We start from the raw sequence: 15,451 nt of genomic DNA, 5'->3' as shown, positions 1-15,451 counted from the left end.
TTGTAAAATTTTCATTTTTTTAAGCAATGAAATATGCCCAACTCTATCTGGCATATCTTTATTATAGCTAAATTCTCATGAATAGCTTGAGGTTTTTGCGAGTACTTTTAAAAGCATGAGTACTTTAAAGACATTCATTAATATAATAAAAGAAAAAAACAAAATGTTTACAGTCTTACAGCCCAAATAACCCCTGTAGGGACATAAAAACAAGATTATATGTAGTCAGGCCACATAAAAATACAAAAATACACAAACTTCTATTTCACCACCCCTGACCCTCCACCAAAGGCAAACCACTATTTATGCTTTAAGTCCCACCATAAAGAAATGATGTATGCATATATGTTCCTTTATTTGCTAAAATGGATCCTACTAAGCACACTGCTGTGTAACATGCACTTTTTATTTAATAACCTATCTTTGTGACAGTACCGGTTTCAATACATGGAGATTACCACATTCGGTTTGCTCTTACTAACAGCTCCTCAGTGGGTATCTTTGCATGGGAAGCCTGGTGTTAACCTGTGCTTGTTTCTTTTTTAATGTGACCCCCACCGCCACAGTTAGCACAGCAAGTAGACTACTCCCAGCAGTCTCGCCTCAGCTCCGAGAAGTAAAAAGAACCATCTAGTTTCCTTGGATCATTTCAGTTCTTTCAGAAAACTCCCGGAGACACTATTTATCCCAATAGGTCGCAGGAACAGCTTGAGATGGCTACTGTGAAAAGGACCACTTCAGCTGAGAGGTAGGTCACAGCCACCTGATTATTTCTGAGCGTAAAGGTCCCTGTGGCAAAGCAGTAGTCCTGAGTTTGCACTAAGATCCACCTGGCGTACAATTCCTGCTCCCCTTACAGGTGTGTATTCAATACTTAAAATGTGGACAGAACATTTGTGAAAGGAGAAAAATCAGCAAGCACTGGTGAGATGTACAAATAAAAACAACCAAAAAACACCAGCCTTGGTAGCAGTGCTTGGCTCTTAACCAGAAGGTCAGCAGTTTAAACCCACCAGTCACTCCTTGAGAGAAAGACGAGTCTCCCTCTGTAAAGATTAATAGCTTAGGAAGTTCTATGGGCAGTTGTACTGTGTGTCCCCTAGGCTTCCTGTGAGTCAGGGATCCACTAACAGTGGTGGATTTGGTTTAGGATTCTGGTGGTTATGGAGAGATGTGCATGAAACTGCCAGACTACTGTGCCCTTCCCTTTAATATTCAGATAAGAGAAATGTCAGCTCTTGAGAAATCACTAAGAAGCATTAGATTCAGCATTATCTGCCTACAGGTACATGGGAACATAGCTGGGGTAAGAAAATGTTAACAGAGACCACAGCTCAGACCTGTTGGTAAGAACCACGCATTTATACCTCAGCACTTGTTGTTATGAGGTAGCATATAGTTCAGACTCATCGTGGCTCTATGGATAGGACAAAACACTGCCCGTTCCTTCACCATCCTCACAATTGTTAGGCTGCAGTCCAGTTGCAGCTACTATCAATCCATTTCTCTGAGGAGCTTCCTCTTTTTCGCAGGCCCTCTACTTAACCAACAAGATGTCCTTCTCCAGGGACTGGTGCTTCCTGATCATATGTCCAAAGTACATGGGACAAAGTCTCCCCATCCATGCTCCCAAAGGAGCTTTCTGGTTGGACAACATCCAACACAGATTTGTTACTTCTTCTGAATGTTTAATATTCTTCACCAATGCCATAATTCAAAGGCATCAGTTCTTAGCTCTTCCTTACTCATCGCCCGATTTCACACGCCTATGGGGTCAGTGAAAATACAAAGGCTTGGGGTGGGAGTACCTTAGTCTTCAAAGTGATAACTTTGCTTTTTACACTTTCAAGAGATCTTTTGCAGCAGGCTTGACCAATGCAATCTGTCATTTGATTTCTTGACTGCTGCTTCCATGAGGGTTGCTGGTGGATCTAAGTAAAATGAAATCCTGGATAATTTCCATCTTTTCTCCCTCTGTCACGATACTGTGTACTGACCCAGTTGTGAGGTTGTTTGTTTTCTTTACATTGAACTGTTAAATCTATACAGAAGGTTTTGATCTCTATCATTAAGTGCTCCACATATTTTTCAGTTTCAGAGGACAGATTGTTAATGAACCTTCCTCTAGTCCTGATGCCAACGCTGTTCATTTAGTCAGCTTCTCATAGTTGCTCAGTGTACAGACTGTGTGGACGGTGAAACCTTACACTCTCCCAGATTTAAATCACCTAGTACCCCCTTAGCACTGAGCTGCCTCAAATAGTTTATGAAAAGATGGAGCATTGGAATTTTATTGTGAAACTTTTCAATATGGTATTTTCCTATTAAAAAATATTTATTACCTCATTTGACCCACACATCAATTCAAGGAGGTTAGCAAAGGTAACCGACTTGCCTAAGGTCAATTAGTTGAGTAAGTGGTCTAACTCCAAGCACTGTGATTTCTCCTGAATTCTCCGAAACTCATCCAAGTCAACCCAATCCAGTTTGCCAATTTTAGAACCCCAATCAAAGAAGAGCGAGGAATGATTTTAGAAAGATGCAAATATAAATAAAATACTCAGACCCAGTGACACCTGAGGTCCTGAACAGTTCCTCTTCCAGTTTAATTAATTGGTTATAGATGTTGCTAAGGATCCGCTTGAGATACCAATCTTAAGCCTTAACCAAAGAGTAGGTCTACTAGTTTTACAAATACATGAAATTTTAGTTTTATATTTTATCATAAACATCCACATTATTTCAGCCTTTTAAAATCTGGTTACTCTTGATTGTTACAGCTAAGACATTGCCTTGGACAGTACTACTGATCTGTTGTGTATATATTCAACACCTATTTCTTTACCCTCTTGTCAATCCGAACGGAATTTGATGAGTCAAATGTTTTGAGGAGTCAAACGTTTTGACCATGTCCTCCAAAAAAGTATATTTAACATTGCAAAATATGCACATAAAAATGCACATGTTCCTGTCTTTGGAGCAAAAGTTGCACAAAATAATACATCTGCTGTGGGTGGGTCACTTGAATATATTCTATTTTTTGTATGTTTCCATTTCATTTTAAAAATGCTAATTATACGCTAAATTGATGCCATGCCTCTCAAATGGATCACATTTCATAGTCTGAAAACACTAGCATAGATGACTACTACATTGATCCTCCCCTTCCAGGATTTTATACACTAGCTGGTAATTTCATGTGTGTATACACAGTCATTTTATGATTGGAAAGGCCTGAGACAGAGGTCACTCGATTCAACCATTTGGTCTGAAATTCATTTTATAGCATCTCTGATGAGGGTAATACACCTATATTTAGCCTTTGCTTGATTACCTTAAGGACAAGAAATGACCTCTTATTTGGAGCCTAGCACAGGGGTGGCTGTCTAAAGACCCATTAAGACCATCCAGACACCATTTTAATAAAATATCTTTATACTCAACTTTTCCTTTTTTTAATCATTTTATTGGGGGCTCATACAACTCTTATCACAATCCATACATACATCCATCGTGTCCAGCACATTTGAAGGTTTGTTGCCATCATCATTTTCAAAACATTTTCTTTCTACTTGAGCCCTTGGTATCAGCTCATTTTTTCCCTCCCTTCCCACCCCCTTAACTTTTTCTTTTGAAACAACTTGAACCTTTATTTCGAAAGCCATCTTGTTCTTCTCCAAGAAGAGTATGCAAGGAGGAAGTTCAATCAGAGGAGAAGTCTATAAAACTCTTTTGAGGATTTGAAAAAGGGATCATAGCAAGCGAACACTGTAATACTATCCAGCCAGAGCCTAAATAACACAGCAAGTACTCTTCAAGATTGAACGTCTAATGAATGACTAGGACTAGGGTCCTGTACATCAGGTAAAGCTTCTAGGAGGAGGCCCAAAATGATCTTAGTCTTTAAAAATTGATTGGAACCGATCTTGGAGATCTATGTGTAACCTCCTCTCTGGGAGAGGGGCAATGGGGAGGTGGGTGAGGGGAGACGCCGGGGAGTGTTAGATAGGATATAATAATTATTTATAAACTATCAAGGGACCAGGGGGAAGGGGGAGCAGGGAGGGAGGGGGAGGGCGGAAAAAAAGGGAAACCGAGCTGATTCCAGGAACCCAAGTGGAAGGTGAATTATGAGAATGATGAGTACAACGAATGTATAAGGGTGCTTTGCTCAATTGATGTATGTACAGATTGTGACAAGAGCTTTATGAGCCCCAATAAAAAGATTTATTAATTTTTTTAAAGTAAACATAAAATAAATATCTGAAAGCAAAAAAAAATGATGATGGCAACAAATGTACAAATGTGCTTGACACAATGGATTTATGTATGGATTCTGATAAGGATTGTACAAGCCCCCAATAAAATGATTAAAAAAGAAAAAAATGGATTGGAATTGGACAGGTAGAAACAAGTTGGGAGGGCATGATCAAAGACTCACAGGAAAAAAATGAGCTCAGCACATGGGAAGGTCAGGAATTAAAAGTTCATGAAGAGAAGCAGTGAGAGGCAAAGCCCCAAAGGCCAGTATTCGGACAGTAACAGAGAACCTAGATTTTAGCACGTAGGTAATCAGATGTTCCTGACTCATCCACTACCACCGAGTCAATTCAGGCTCATCAGGCCCCTCCAGAACAGAGCTGAACGAGCATGCTCTTTCACGTTTCCTAGACTGTATCGTTAAGGGAGCAGACAGCTTCATCTTTGTTCCACAGAGCAGTTGGAGAGATTGAGCAGCCAACCTTGTGGTTAACAGCCCGCATGTGCACCTCAAACCTGACGCTCAAGAGATCAAGTCCGGACAGTAGGTTCTCCAGCTGTGTATGAACAGAGAGAAAAGTGTAGTGTGTGCACATGGACTTCATAACCAGAATTCTATTAAGCGCAGTCTTACATTAAACTTTTAAAAATAATAATATATATTATAATAATAAGTGTTCCTGGGGGGTAGGGGGAGAGAGGGAGGGGACAAAAGGGGGGCTGATATCAAAGAGTTCAAGAAGAATGAAAATGTTTTGAAAATCATGGTGGCAGCAACCATACAATTGTTTCATCTAACTGAATTATGGATTGTTAGAATACCTGTAATAAGAGGTCCCAATTTAAAAAAAATTAAGTTGGAGGGAGGGGGCAGCAGGGAGGGAGGGTAAAAATGAGGAGCTGATACCAGGGGCTTAAGTGGAGAGCAAAATGTTTGAGAATGAGGGTAGCAATGAATGTACAAATGTGCTCTACACAATTGATGTCTGTATGGATTGTGATAAGAGTTGTATGAGCCCCTAATAAAATGATTAAAAAATTAAGTTGGAATATAAACATATATGACAGTAACAGAGTCTAGTTCTTTTTCCTTTTAACTTTTGGCATTCAAATGTAAGCTTTGTCTGCAGCCACCATTAAGTGCTTGCTTCCGTAATGAAAGCTAAAGACTTCTCTCATAAGCTTGTCCTCAATGCTGCTATGGGCCTAGTAAAATATCATAAAGCATTTTTGCCAAAATTAAAGTTTGGATAAATAATCACAACACACTCTTAATCATAAGGTTGTCTACAGTTAATATACAGGCAGGGATCTCTGAAGGTGTTAGCTATCTAGTAATTCAGGCTCTGCTGGGTTCAGTGACAGAGCCCTATGACCCAGGGCTTCCAATGAGTCAGTCATGTTCCGCCTCCTGCAGAAAATGTACATCCTGTATGGGTAAGAATCACCTGAGAATCTTGCTAGAAGGTCAATTCTGATTCAGTGTATCTGGGCAGAAATAAAAATTCTTAAGAGGGGGTCAAACCAAAATGGCTTGAGTTCAAAGCCCTGCTATGAACTTCGCATAGAACGCATGCCTCTCAGGTGAATAACATCACGTTGTGTCACTTAGCAATTACAGCCGCCACCTGCAAGCATATTTAAGCAATGAGAACTACCAAGCGCAATTTATGTAAGATTCGGTCGCCCTCTTCCTCTCCCACCTTCCCATCGGAGGCGCAATAGGGCTCAGGCGTCTTTACGCATCTCCCGTAAGCATCATTTCTTGCCGTTTAACACCCCATGCGTTCAACCAGAGTTCCTAAGCATCATTTCTTCACGATCTTTATGTATTGAGTTCCTGTCCACCCCGCCTCCCCGACCCCCAAAAGGGAAACTTTCTGAGAGGGAGGTTTTTTCAAGCTTTCGATAAAATGGCGGTGCGTATCAGGTGCAGGTGATGCCTATTCCTCGCGTAATGTAAACAACCGAGACTCACGGGCACTAGAGTAATGGGGCCCATTCACCAATGGTCTTGATTTAGCTACTTGTTTGTGTCCCACCTAGGAGCCCTGGTGGCACAGTGATTCCCAGTTGGGCAAAAGACAGCGAGGTCAGCAGTTCGAAACCACGAGCTGTTGTGGCTAGAAAGAAGTCCTGTCGTGAGCTAGTGTCCGAAACCCACCAGGCCAGTGCTACCCTGTCCTACAGACACTGTGAGTCGGAATCGCCTCTCTCTCTGGCAGTGAATCCACAGACACGGATAGGCCCCAGGGACATGGAGGCCTTTTCCCACCGAGACTCGACCTTTCAAGCCTGATTTCCTGGGATCCAGATGGTAGAGGGCATTTCTGCATCCATGACCGCTCCCTTGCTTGGTCAGGGCGCCACGGGGCCGCTGGAAGGGAGGAGGAGGTGCGGGGACAGGGCAAAGTCCCTCCCCTGCACCCACAGCCTTTTAGTGACTTCTTGTTCCATCGGCTAGGCTCTGAGGGCGATTTCCACTTCCCCGGGTGAACCCGCCCGTCGCGGCGTCCGAATTCACGGGGTGGCTCTCGGGGATGGGAATTCAAGCGTTGCCCCCGAGAGGAGGGAGGAGGCGCGGCGCTGGTGCCCGTGGCCGTGCACTCCGTCCACAGGGCCTACCTATACCTACCACGGTCCCAGCCTGGACGTCCAGGTTACAGAACTTTGCCGCCCGCGCGAACCGCTTGGGCCGGCGGTGGCGCATCCGCCGAGTCCCCTCACGCCTCGCGTCTCTGGGTCACCCGGTGTCCGCACGGCGACACGCGAGCACTTGCACACACGCTCGGCCACACAGGGCGGCTCCAGCGTCCTCCTCGCGGAGCCGCCGCCGCCGCCGGGGTCGGGGTCGGGGTCGCCGTCCGCCCCGGGGTGGCCCGCCGGCCTCCCGCCCCCAACGCTCGGCCAGCCCCCGGCGCCCGGCGCGGGTGACAGGCCCCCTATAGGCTCCATACCTGCCACCGGAAGTGAGTGAGGAGGGCAGTATAGGCATTTCCTGTGACGCGAGCGCCTGGACTCCATTAAGCAGCAGCTGGGGAAGAATCAACACACCAGGGAGCGGAGCGGAGCGGAGCCGAAGACAGAGGCGGCAGCTGCCTCTGCTGCCGCCCGCCGCCACCGCCGCCGCCGCCGCCGCCACCGCCGGGGCTCAGCCCAGCGGCGGGCCCCGTGCCCCCGCAGCCGCCCCGCGGCGCTCCCCGGCGCGACCCCCGGGCCGCGCACCCCGAGCTGCCTCCGGGAGGGGGGGGGGAAAGGGCCCGGATCCTCCTTCTCCCCCTCCTCCTCCTCCTCCTCCTCCTCCTCCCTCCCTCTCCTCCCCCTCCCTCCCCGCCGCCCCGGCCCCCCCCCCGGCCCGACCCTCGCCCCGGCCCCCGCCGCCCCTCCCCCGCCTCGCCCCACCGGCTTCCCACCACGGCCTCTCTCGGCGAGGAAACTCTGGCCTCCGCTTCCTCCTCCTCCGACTCGGACACCGGCGGAGCCTCCCCGCCCCCGCGGAAGAAACCCCGAGCCTCGGCGGCGGAGGGAGCAGGAGAGCCCGGGGCTTCGGCCGGCAGAGCAGGCCTCTCCCCTCCGTCCTCGTCGTCGTCGTCCTCCTCCTCCTCCGTGGTGGTGGTGGTGGGACTCCCCCCGGCTGCCGCCCCTGCCGCCGCCGCCGTCCCCCACCGAAGTAGCGGCCACAGCCTGCCCAGCGGCAGCATCATGCAGGCCAACGGGGCCGGAGGAGGAGGAGGCGGCGGCGGCGGAGGAGGGGGCGGCGGGGGCCAGGGACAGACCCAGGAACTCGCCTGCCTGTCGGCCCAGAACGGGGAGTCGTCCCCCTCGTCGTCGTCCGCGGGGGACATGGCCCACGCCAATGGGCTCCTGCCCTCCGCCCCCTCCGCCGCCAGCAACAATAGCAACAGCCTGAATGTCAATAACGGGGTCCCCGGCGGGGCGGCCGCCGCAGCCTCGGCCACCGTCGCCGCCGCCGCCGCCGCCACCGCCGCCTCCTTGGCCACCCCAGAACTGGGCAGCAGCCTCAAGAAGAAGAAGCGGCTCTCGCAGTCGGATGAGGATGTGATTAGGCTAATAGGACAGCACTTGAATGGCTTAGGGCTCAAGTAAGTGCGCCTTACAGGTAGCCGATGACGGACAGGCGGACGGGCCCCGGCGGCAGGGGGGGGGGGCGCGTGGGGGGTGAGGCTGGTCAGGGCTCGTCCAAGGGAGGAGGGAGGACTGCCGGGCACGCAGGGCCCAGCACCGAGGCCGCCCACCGGAGGCACATCCGTGGGGATCAGGCTGCCAAATTGTGAGACTAGAGAGATCGGGGTTGGGGACCCTCGAAGGAGGACACCCCCACCCTTCCCCGCACACCTTCCTTCAGAGCTGAGCTGTCTGTCAATAAAGACAGATGCAGGGGAAGGTGTCTGCGTGCGTGTGTGTGTGTGTGTGTGTGTGTGTGTGTGTGTGTGTGTGTGTGTGTGTGTGCTGGGGGAGGGGTGCCTTCGAGCTGGTGGAAATAATGAACCTTGGAGGATTTGTTTTTCAAGTGTATCTTGGCGGCATCTTTGTGGGACAGCTCCCCACCCCCAACCATGACAGACAACAACCCAGGCAAACCACCAATCAGAAAAGACAATCACCCACAAGTGTTTATGGGAAGTGAGGGGCTGGGATGATTTGGGGGAAGAGGTGGTGGACTAAACCTGATGGGAGTAATGAAGTAAGATACCGTGAAAATGCCTTGTAGAGGCCCTTTTATGGTACGAGAGGCCTACCACTAGGCTGAGATCCTGATTTAATACGGACAAGATGATTGCCTCTGAAAAGGGGTCACTTGATCTGGTGAATCATTTGTTTTCAAGTACAAGTTAAGTGGCCTTGCCTACCTAAAATAGGGTGAAAGCAGACACAGGCCTTGACCCCAAAGAATCGTTTTGTACACAAAGAAAAGCTCAGGGGGAAGGTAAGGCTTGCATGGTAGATGAGCCAGAACCAGGATGAGGCTCTAAAGGGGGTGGGGGTGGGGAGAATGCAGCAGAAGCCCTGCTTCAAAGCTGAGATGAAAATAAACCGTTTTGTATAGCCAATGTATAGTTTTTGTAGATTTATAGATTGGATTTGGGGGGGAAGAGCACTTTTTTTAAAGTGATCTGTTTTGATTCTCAAGCATTGTTGGAAAATAAGAGCTGTATTAAGAGCATTGAAACAAACAAATCCAGATCCATATCTGGGGGAAAAAATGGCCTTTGATGAACTTTATAATCTCAAAGATATGTATTCATATGGTAGAAATATTTGGCTTTATCCCTTCAGGAAATGGATTAGTATGAAAACAGATTTTGTAAGTGGTAAAAGAACAGTACTGAGAGACAAGAAGCAAGCTGACAGCGGCAGGAGGAGATCACTCGTGACTGTTTGGAACCTACACCATAGTAAATTTGCTATTTTTAGGATAGAGAGAAAGGGGATGGTTTTTGAGGCTGGATTTCTTTTATTTTTAAAGATCAACCTAGTAGAATTTCTTCACCAAGACTAGGTCTAGGTGTTACAGTTCTTAACACAAATCTCTTGCATGGAGCTCACAATTTTTTTTCCTCCAAACTGTAGCTACATGGTCAGTGTGTAGATCCTGATTTTTCCTTTCTTTGGTCGTCACTTGGTTACAACCAACTTCGAAATTGTGTGCTTCGTTAAGCTTCTGATGGCAAGACTGGGAAGAATTTAATTGGATGTTCTAGCCAAAGGAGGTTTTTAACTTGACGAGTTATCAATGGAGGTGGCAGTTTAAATAGGTTTGTTTGACCCAAGCACATTAAAGCTATTTATTTTTCTCTTGATCGCTGAGGTTAGCATAAATAAAAACTTTTGCAACTGTTTTCATGGACAGTCGTTTATTTGGAAGAGTACAACCTCAAGTTGGCCAGGTCTTTTTTACACTGTATCTCTCCTGCAGCCAGACTGTTGACCTCCTCATGCAAGAGTCAGGATGTCGTTTAGAACATCCTTCTGCCACCAAATTCCGAAATCATGTCATGGAAGGAGACTGGGATAAGGTAAAGTGGGGCGTATAGAGCTGTGTGACTGCTGCTAAAATTGCATATTTGATGTGCGTTTTGTGACATGTCTTGTTTTTCTTTTATACCAATTTTTGCAGGCAGAAAATGACCTGAACGAACTAAAGCCTTTAGTGCATTCTCCTCATGCTATTGTGGTAAGAGGCGCACTTGAAATCTCTCAAACGTTGTTGGGAATAATTGTGGTAAATACACTTTTGTTCTTAGTTTCACATTTATGATTATTTTTAGTAGGTTATTAATATTGCTAGGCTTCTGCCTCTTATAAAAGGCCTAAAGTAGTTAAATTTCATGTAATTAAACTTGTAAACAACTATGAGTATTTATAATGTTTTGAAGTTTGAGCTTTGCATTTTAAAAATCATACCTAGTAAATGTGTCATTTGAACCTAGTTTATGTAAGTTAAGTGCTACAAAAAATATTGAAAGGTCTAGGAGCGTTCAGTGTTCTTAACAGGAGTTCTGTGTTTTTAGACTCAAGGATAAGTTATATTTTCATATTGTTAAATGTACTAAAAAAGATTAAATGTACTGGTGAAGAGAAAAGGTTGTTTGGAGCATTTGTATATATTATACAACCTTAAGTAGCTTAGTGCACAAATTAGCCTTTTTTAAAAAATAATTCTATGAGACCAAGTTCAAACGTACCCCATTGGTGTGCTCCCCGTGTTCCATCCCCTCTTGCATTCCGGTTGTGTGAATTGACAGTGTCAGCGTTTGTGTAGTATGAGTCCTTCTCATGGAGGGCTTGTATACAAATTTCACAATTGGCCTTTGCTTACTAGCCTTATTTCCCCGACAAGATCAATTTAGTAGCTTAAGCTGTGAGTCTCTCCATATATCTTACTCCTTTATCCTAACATGCTTGAATTCCTCAGTAAATGTTGGTGAGGGAGATAAGGATAGTTTTTCCTACATGTATTGTGACTGGAAACCATGAAGAATCAGCTGCTGGCTGTTAGTTGCTGGCTTTTTAACTTCTAGCTGATTCATTTGTTGTCAAAAGCAGTTTCCTGTCTGGTGGGGGAGGGAAAGAAGGCAAATAGGAAGTGAAGTAGGGAAAACAGCTGTTTGTTAAATATTAGTAAATGACTGTTACATTTTGATTTTTTAAATTGGGTCAAATTTTAATCTCCTGCCTTTGTTGATAAACCTAACAGCCTAACATTTTAGGGAGCTGTTTTTCATTTTTTAACAAAATTTTACAAAAGAGTTTTCAAGTTCTTAATGCAATTCTATTCAAGTGTGTGATTTCTTGGAGGATTGTTTTCCTTTTTAAAGCTTCATCCAATTACAGCAATAATTTCGTAGCAAAAAACTTTAAGAGGGTCATTTCCTATTTTTTATTTGTTTATAGTAATTTGAGACTTGATTTTGAATATGACTCTCATTAGAAGCAACATGTAAACTGAAGAAAGGTAGTTTAGATAATAAGGAGAAATCCTTTCTTTTTGCAGCCTGCTCAGTCTGTAGGACATTCTAGGAGCTAATAAAAGATGAAGATTAAATCTCTGGCTGAGGCTCACGCCATCAAACTGTTTAGGTATTTATACAAAGAAAGGGGTTCCAACTTTATATCACTAAGCATTGATGGATCAATTACTTTGAAAGATTCCGTTCAGCATTTTTAAAAAATTGCCCTTTACCTTTCAAGTTGTGTTGACATTTATTCCTCCTTGCCCTGTTCTCAGAGAACACTTTAAATTTGTAGAAATAACTTAGGATACACCGATTTGGTTGTTTTTACTGTTTTGTTTTCTTTTTAAAATATATATTATTTTAGTTGTGTGTGCACACACATTTGGAAATACCTAAGCTAAAATTATACTTTATTTTTAAACCTGAATCTTTTGATCGACCCATTCTACCACATTCTTCACCCCTTCCCTCTGCCCATTTTTAAATGGTCTCCTGTCAAATAATACTGCCAATAGCTGAATTTACTCTGGGTTTTCTGGGAGCTAACCTTATGAATGAACAGTTTTGGGGTTTTGTTCAGATATGACTAGCCAGGTGTGGGGATTGGTGTATGTATGTATATATTTGATAAATGTGCATTTAACAAACGTGTGCAAATATTAACTGACATACGAAAATTAATTTAAAGTCATGTAGGGAGGAGTTTTAAGAGACACAGTTTAAGTGTGATTTATTTCCCCTTTCCTGTGAGTCATAATTGGTGTAACTTAGTTATAACTTCACTCCAGAGTTAGTCAGAAGCACAGCTAAGTTAGCTGGGAAGTATGCCCTTGATACCAGACTCCCAGTGTATAGCTTGAGTTTGTGTTAACATTGTGTTAAACCTAATAATACAGGAGGAAAGGATAAAGCAATCTAAATATTTAGTGAGGTGAGAGGTAACTGCAGAAATTATAATATAAAGCTATCTTAAGGTTTACTAGTCACTTGTCAGTTTCAAGTTTTTGCTGGGTATTAGAAAAGGAAATATTGCTGAGCCAGAAGATGCTAAAAAAGCTTAAGAAACCTGAACTAATCTGGTTTGATTAGGAGTTGGGGAAAGATACTGGAGTTTTTTTCTAAGCTTATTTCTTAAGAAGCTACTGATCATTTATTTAAATAAAAAAAATTAACAGGAGCTTTGCCCCCATCTCAGCAAGCTTCAGTTTTGCCAGATTTTGATTTTTTTCTTCCATAAAGTCACATAATTTATGAATTAAATTATTAAAATGTCTTGCATTCTTGAGATTGTATTTACCTTTTTTTGTCCTTTTGTGTGTCAAAGACTTGAGTTGCTGAACTAAGTTTTAGGAGAGGAAACATTTTTCCCTTTGAGCCAAGTCTGGCTGTGCTTGGCCGGCAGCAAATACTACTTCCAACATCAGGAGTTGATGTCTGCTTGAGAACATTATTTTTAATCTTGATAAAATTATGTGTAGAAAAGCATACTTGTACTGCTTTTATAGCGTTCCATGTATATATATAAGTTGTGTTTATATTGGCTTCTCAGAATTTTACTCTTCCTTCCTTTTTGGCCTGGCTCTGCCCCATAGAAATGGCTCTTTCAGGATCTTCTTGGGAAAATAAGAGTGAAATAAAATGGGGCACTGTCCCTACACACATTGGAGAGAGAGAGAGAGTGTGTGTGTGTGTGTGTGTGTCAATGATTGATACCAAAAAATACAGGAACTTGCCTTTTCATTTTAAGAAGTTTATTTTTATAGTTTTTGGGTTTTTTTGTTGTTTGTTTTTCAGTCACTTGGTAGATTTTAAGATTATTTTTATTTGACCTATACAGGGTAACATCAGGCTACATGATAGCAACATATTTTTAAGGAATCTTGATAATTATTATGAAACGTACCCCAATCAACCTAACTTTATGTGCAAGATTTGGTGACAGTTATATAATTTTTAGATAATGGGGCTTTTTTCATATTTTGAAAATTTTTCTATTGCTATTCTTTAGCTATAAACTTAAGAATAAATTAATACCAATTATAAGCAATGCATTTAATCATAAGCATGTGTTTAAATACTGTTAGGAGTTTTTTTGGTTCTGTTTCATATCTCTAGAAATTTTATTTTCTTTTAAATGCTCCTATAGTGCATTATCTTAACTCCATAAAAGATTATTTCTCATTACTCTTGTGACAAGAGTTTTTTTTAATATATTTTTAAAAGCTCCATTATTTCAATTGAAGAAAGTGCAATCTTTTGTGTTTTTAAATTGATTTGAAATTTTTACCATGATAGTCCTGTAACTAATATTTCTTACCAAGTTTCAAAAGGTAGCAGAAAACAACAAAGCCATGACTTGCTCAAGTTCCTCAGATAGCAAATTATGATGCAAAGCTAAAGGTTCAAACTTACTGCTCTCAAGTTAATTCTGACTCATAGTGCACCCTGTCAAGCAGGGTTAGAGGTGCCCCTGTGGGTTTCTAAGACTGTAACTATGGGAAAAGAAAGTGGCTGATGTCGCCGAACTGCTGACCACCATACACAATCACTGTAATGAAAGGCAGTAGTTCTTAAGTTATTAAGGTTTACAAGAACTTTCAAATGATCATAAACTATTTTTATCCCATCTTTTTTTCTCTAGAAAAAGCTTGGTATGATTATGATCACTTTTAAGTAAAAAGTATAATAAACATTTAAAAGTATTGAAACAAACAGATTTCTTTTTCTTTTTGAAACCAAACAGATTTCTGAAAAATAAACTAAATGTCAACTACTTCACAATAAGCTGGAAGTACTTTCTCCTTTTGCAGAGAGAGGGCTCGAGGTGCATCAAGGGATCCAATTGTCACCCAGATGCGGGTGTTAAGACCATTTTCAAGGTCTTTGTTAGCCTTCTAGTACAGGTATTCTGTTAGGATACCTGGACTGAATCCATCAAAATTGTGTCTATCCATTTTTAATTCTTAAGGTAATTATATATATGTCTCCCAAATCATTAGCCATGGAGGAGCCCTGGTGGTGGTGGTTCCACATTCGACTGTGACCCACAAGGTCGCCGTTAGAAACCACCAGCAGCATGGGTGGGAGAAAGACTGGACTTCCTATTCCCAGAAACAGCTGCATTCTCAGACACACACAGGGGTGGGAGTTGGGGGTGGGGTGTCAGCATTGACTTGATGGCAGTGAGTTTGACCACTTTTAATCATAAAGCCCTCAGTACTTTACATACCAGCCTCTGGTTGATTTGCTGGACAGCTCTTCTTTTGAGAAGCCACAGTCTGACACTTTGCCACTTCCACCCAGTGGATCTAGTTCTTCTTTCTGGTCTACATAGTCCTTCTTTGCAGAGTGGCTTTTGCATAATTTTTCAAACTTTACATTCTTGTATAAATCCCCATGCTCCATTATAAAAGTCAGACCTTTTTTTTTTTTTTTTTACAAAAAAAACCTCTAAGTGTACCTGAAATAGTTCTCAAGGTTTTTTTTTTTCAGCTCTCCAATTTTATGCAAGAACTTTAATAGTCTAGATGGTGAATTTGTTGAAGTTAAATTATTTTCTTCCTGGGTTTAATTATGCCTTGGGACAATAAAAGTGTCGGATATGATTATTCAATCACAAAGAGTTGTCTTACGTGAAATTGAGCAAAGTGACATTTAGTCTACAGCTCTGTTAAACAGAATATTTTGAATCATCTTGAAGCTTTTTATACAGC

The 15,451-nt window shown here is 43.2% G+C and overlaps 1 protein-coding gene and 1 long non-coding RNA gene across 5 annotated transcripts in view; one reads left to right on the top strand and one right to left on the bottom strand.

The window, feature by feature from the left end:
- Positions 1-7,584, bottom strand: part of LOC142425504 (uncharacterized) — a 256,874-nt gene extending 249,290 nt beyond the window's left edge. Inside the window, exon 1 of the long non-coding RNA XR_012779672.1 lies at positions 7,218-7,584. This is a non-coding gene — a long non-coding RNA (uncharacterized LOC142425504). The remainder of the gene's footprint in view (positions 1-7,217) is intronic.
- WDR26 (WD repeat domain 26) overlaps positions 7,300-15,451 on the top strand; it is a 44,832-nt gene continuing 36,680 nt past the window's right edge. For 2 of the 4 annotated variants that reach the window (XM_075530745.1, XM_075530731.1), the window contains exons 1-3: positions 7,300-8,363; positions 10,199-10,298; positions 10,400-10,504. In XM_075530745.1, coding sequence (XP_075386860.1) covers positions 7,963-8,363; positions 10,199-10,298; positions 10,400-10,504 — 606 coding nt within the window. In that variant the 5' untranslated portion in view covers positions 7,300-7,962. The remainder of the gene's footprint in view (positions 8,364-10,198; positions 10,299-10,399; positions 10,505-15,451) is intronic. The other 2 variants (XM_075530738.1, XM_075530751.1) reach the window with 2 other exon arrangements.

Source organism: Tenrec ecaudatus, chromosome 1, assembly GCF_050624435.1.
Source record: "Tenrec ecaudatus isolate mTenEca1 chromosome 1, mTenEca1.hap1, whole genome shotgun sequence".
Taxonomy (NCBI): domain Eukaryota; kingdom Metazoa; phylum Chordata; class Mammalia; order Afrosoricida; family Tenrecidae; genus Tenrec; species Tenrec ecaudatus.
The sequence above is the reverse complement of the archived record's forward strand: the minus strand, read 5'-3'. Positions and strand labels throughout refer to the sequence as shown.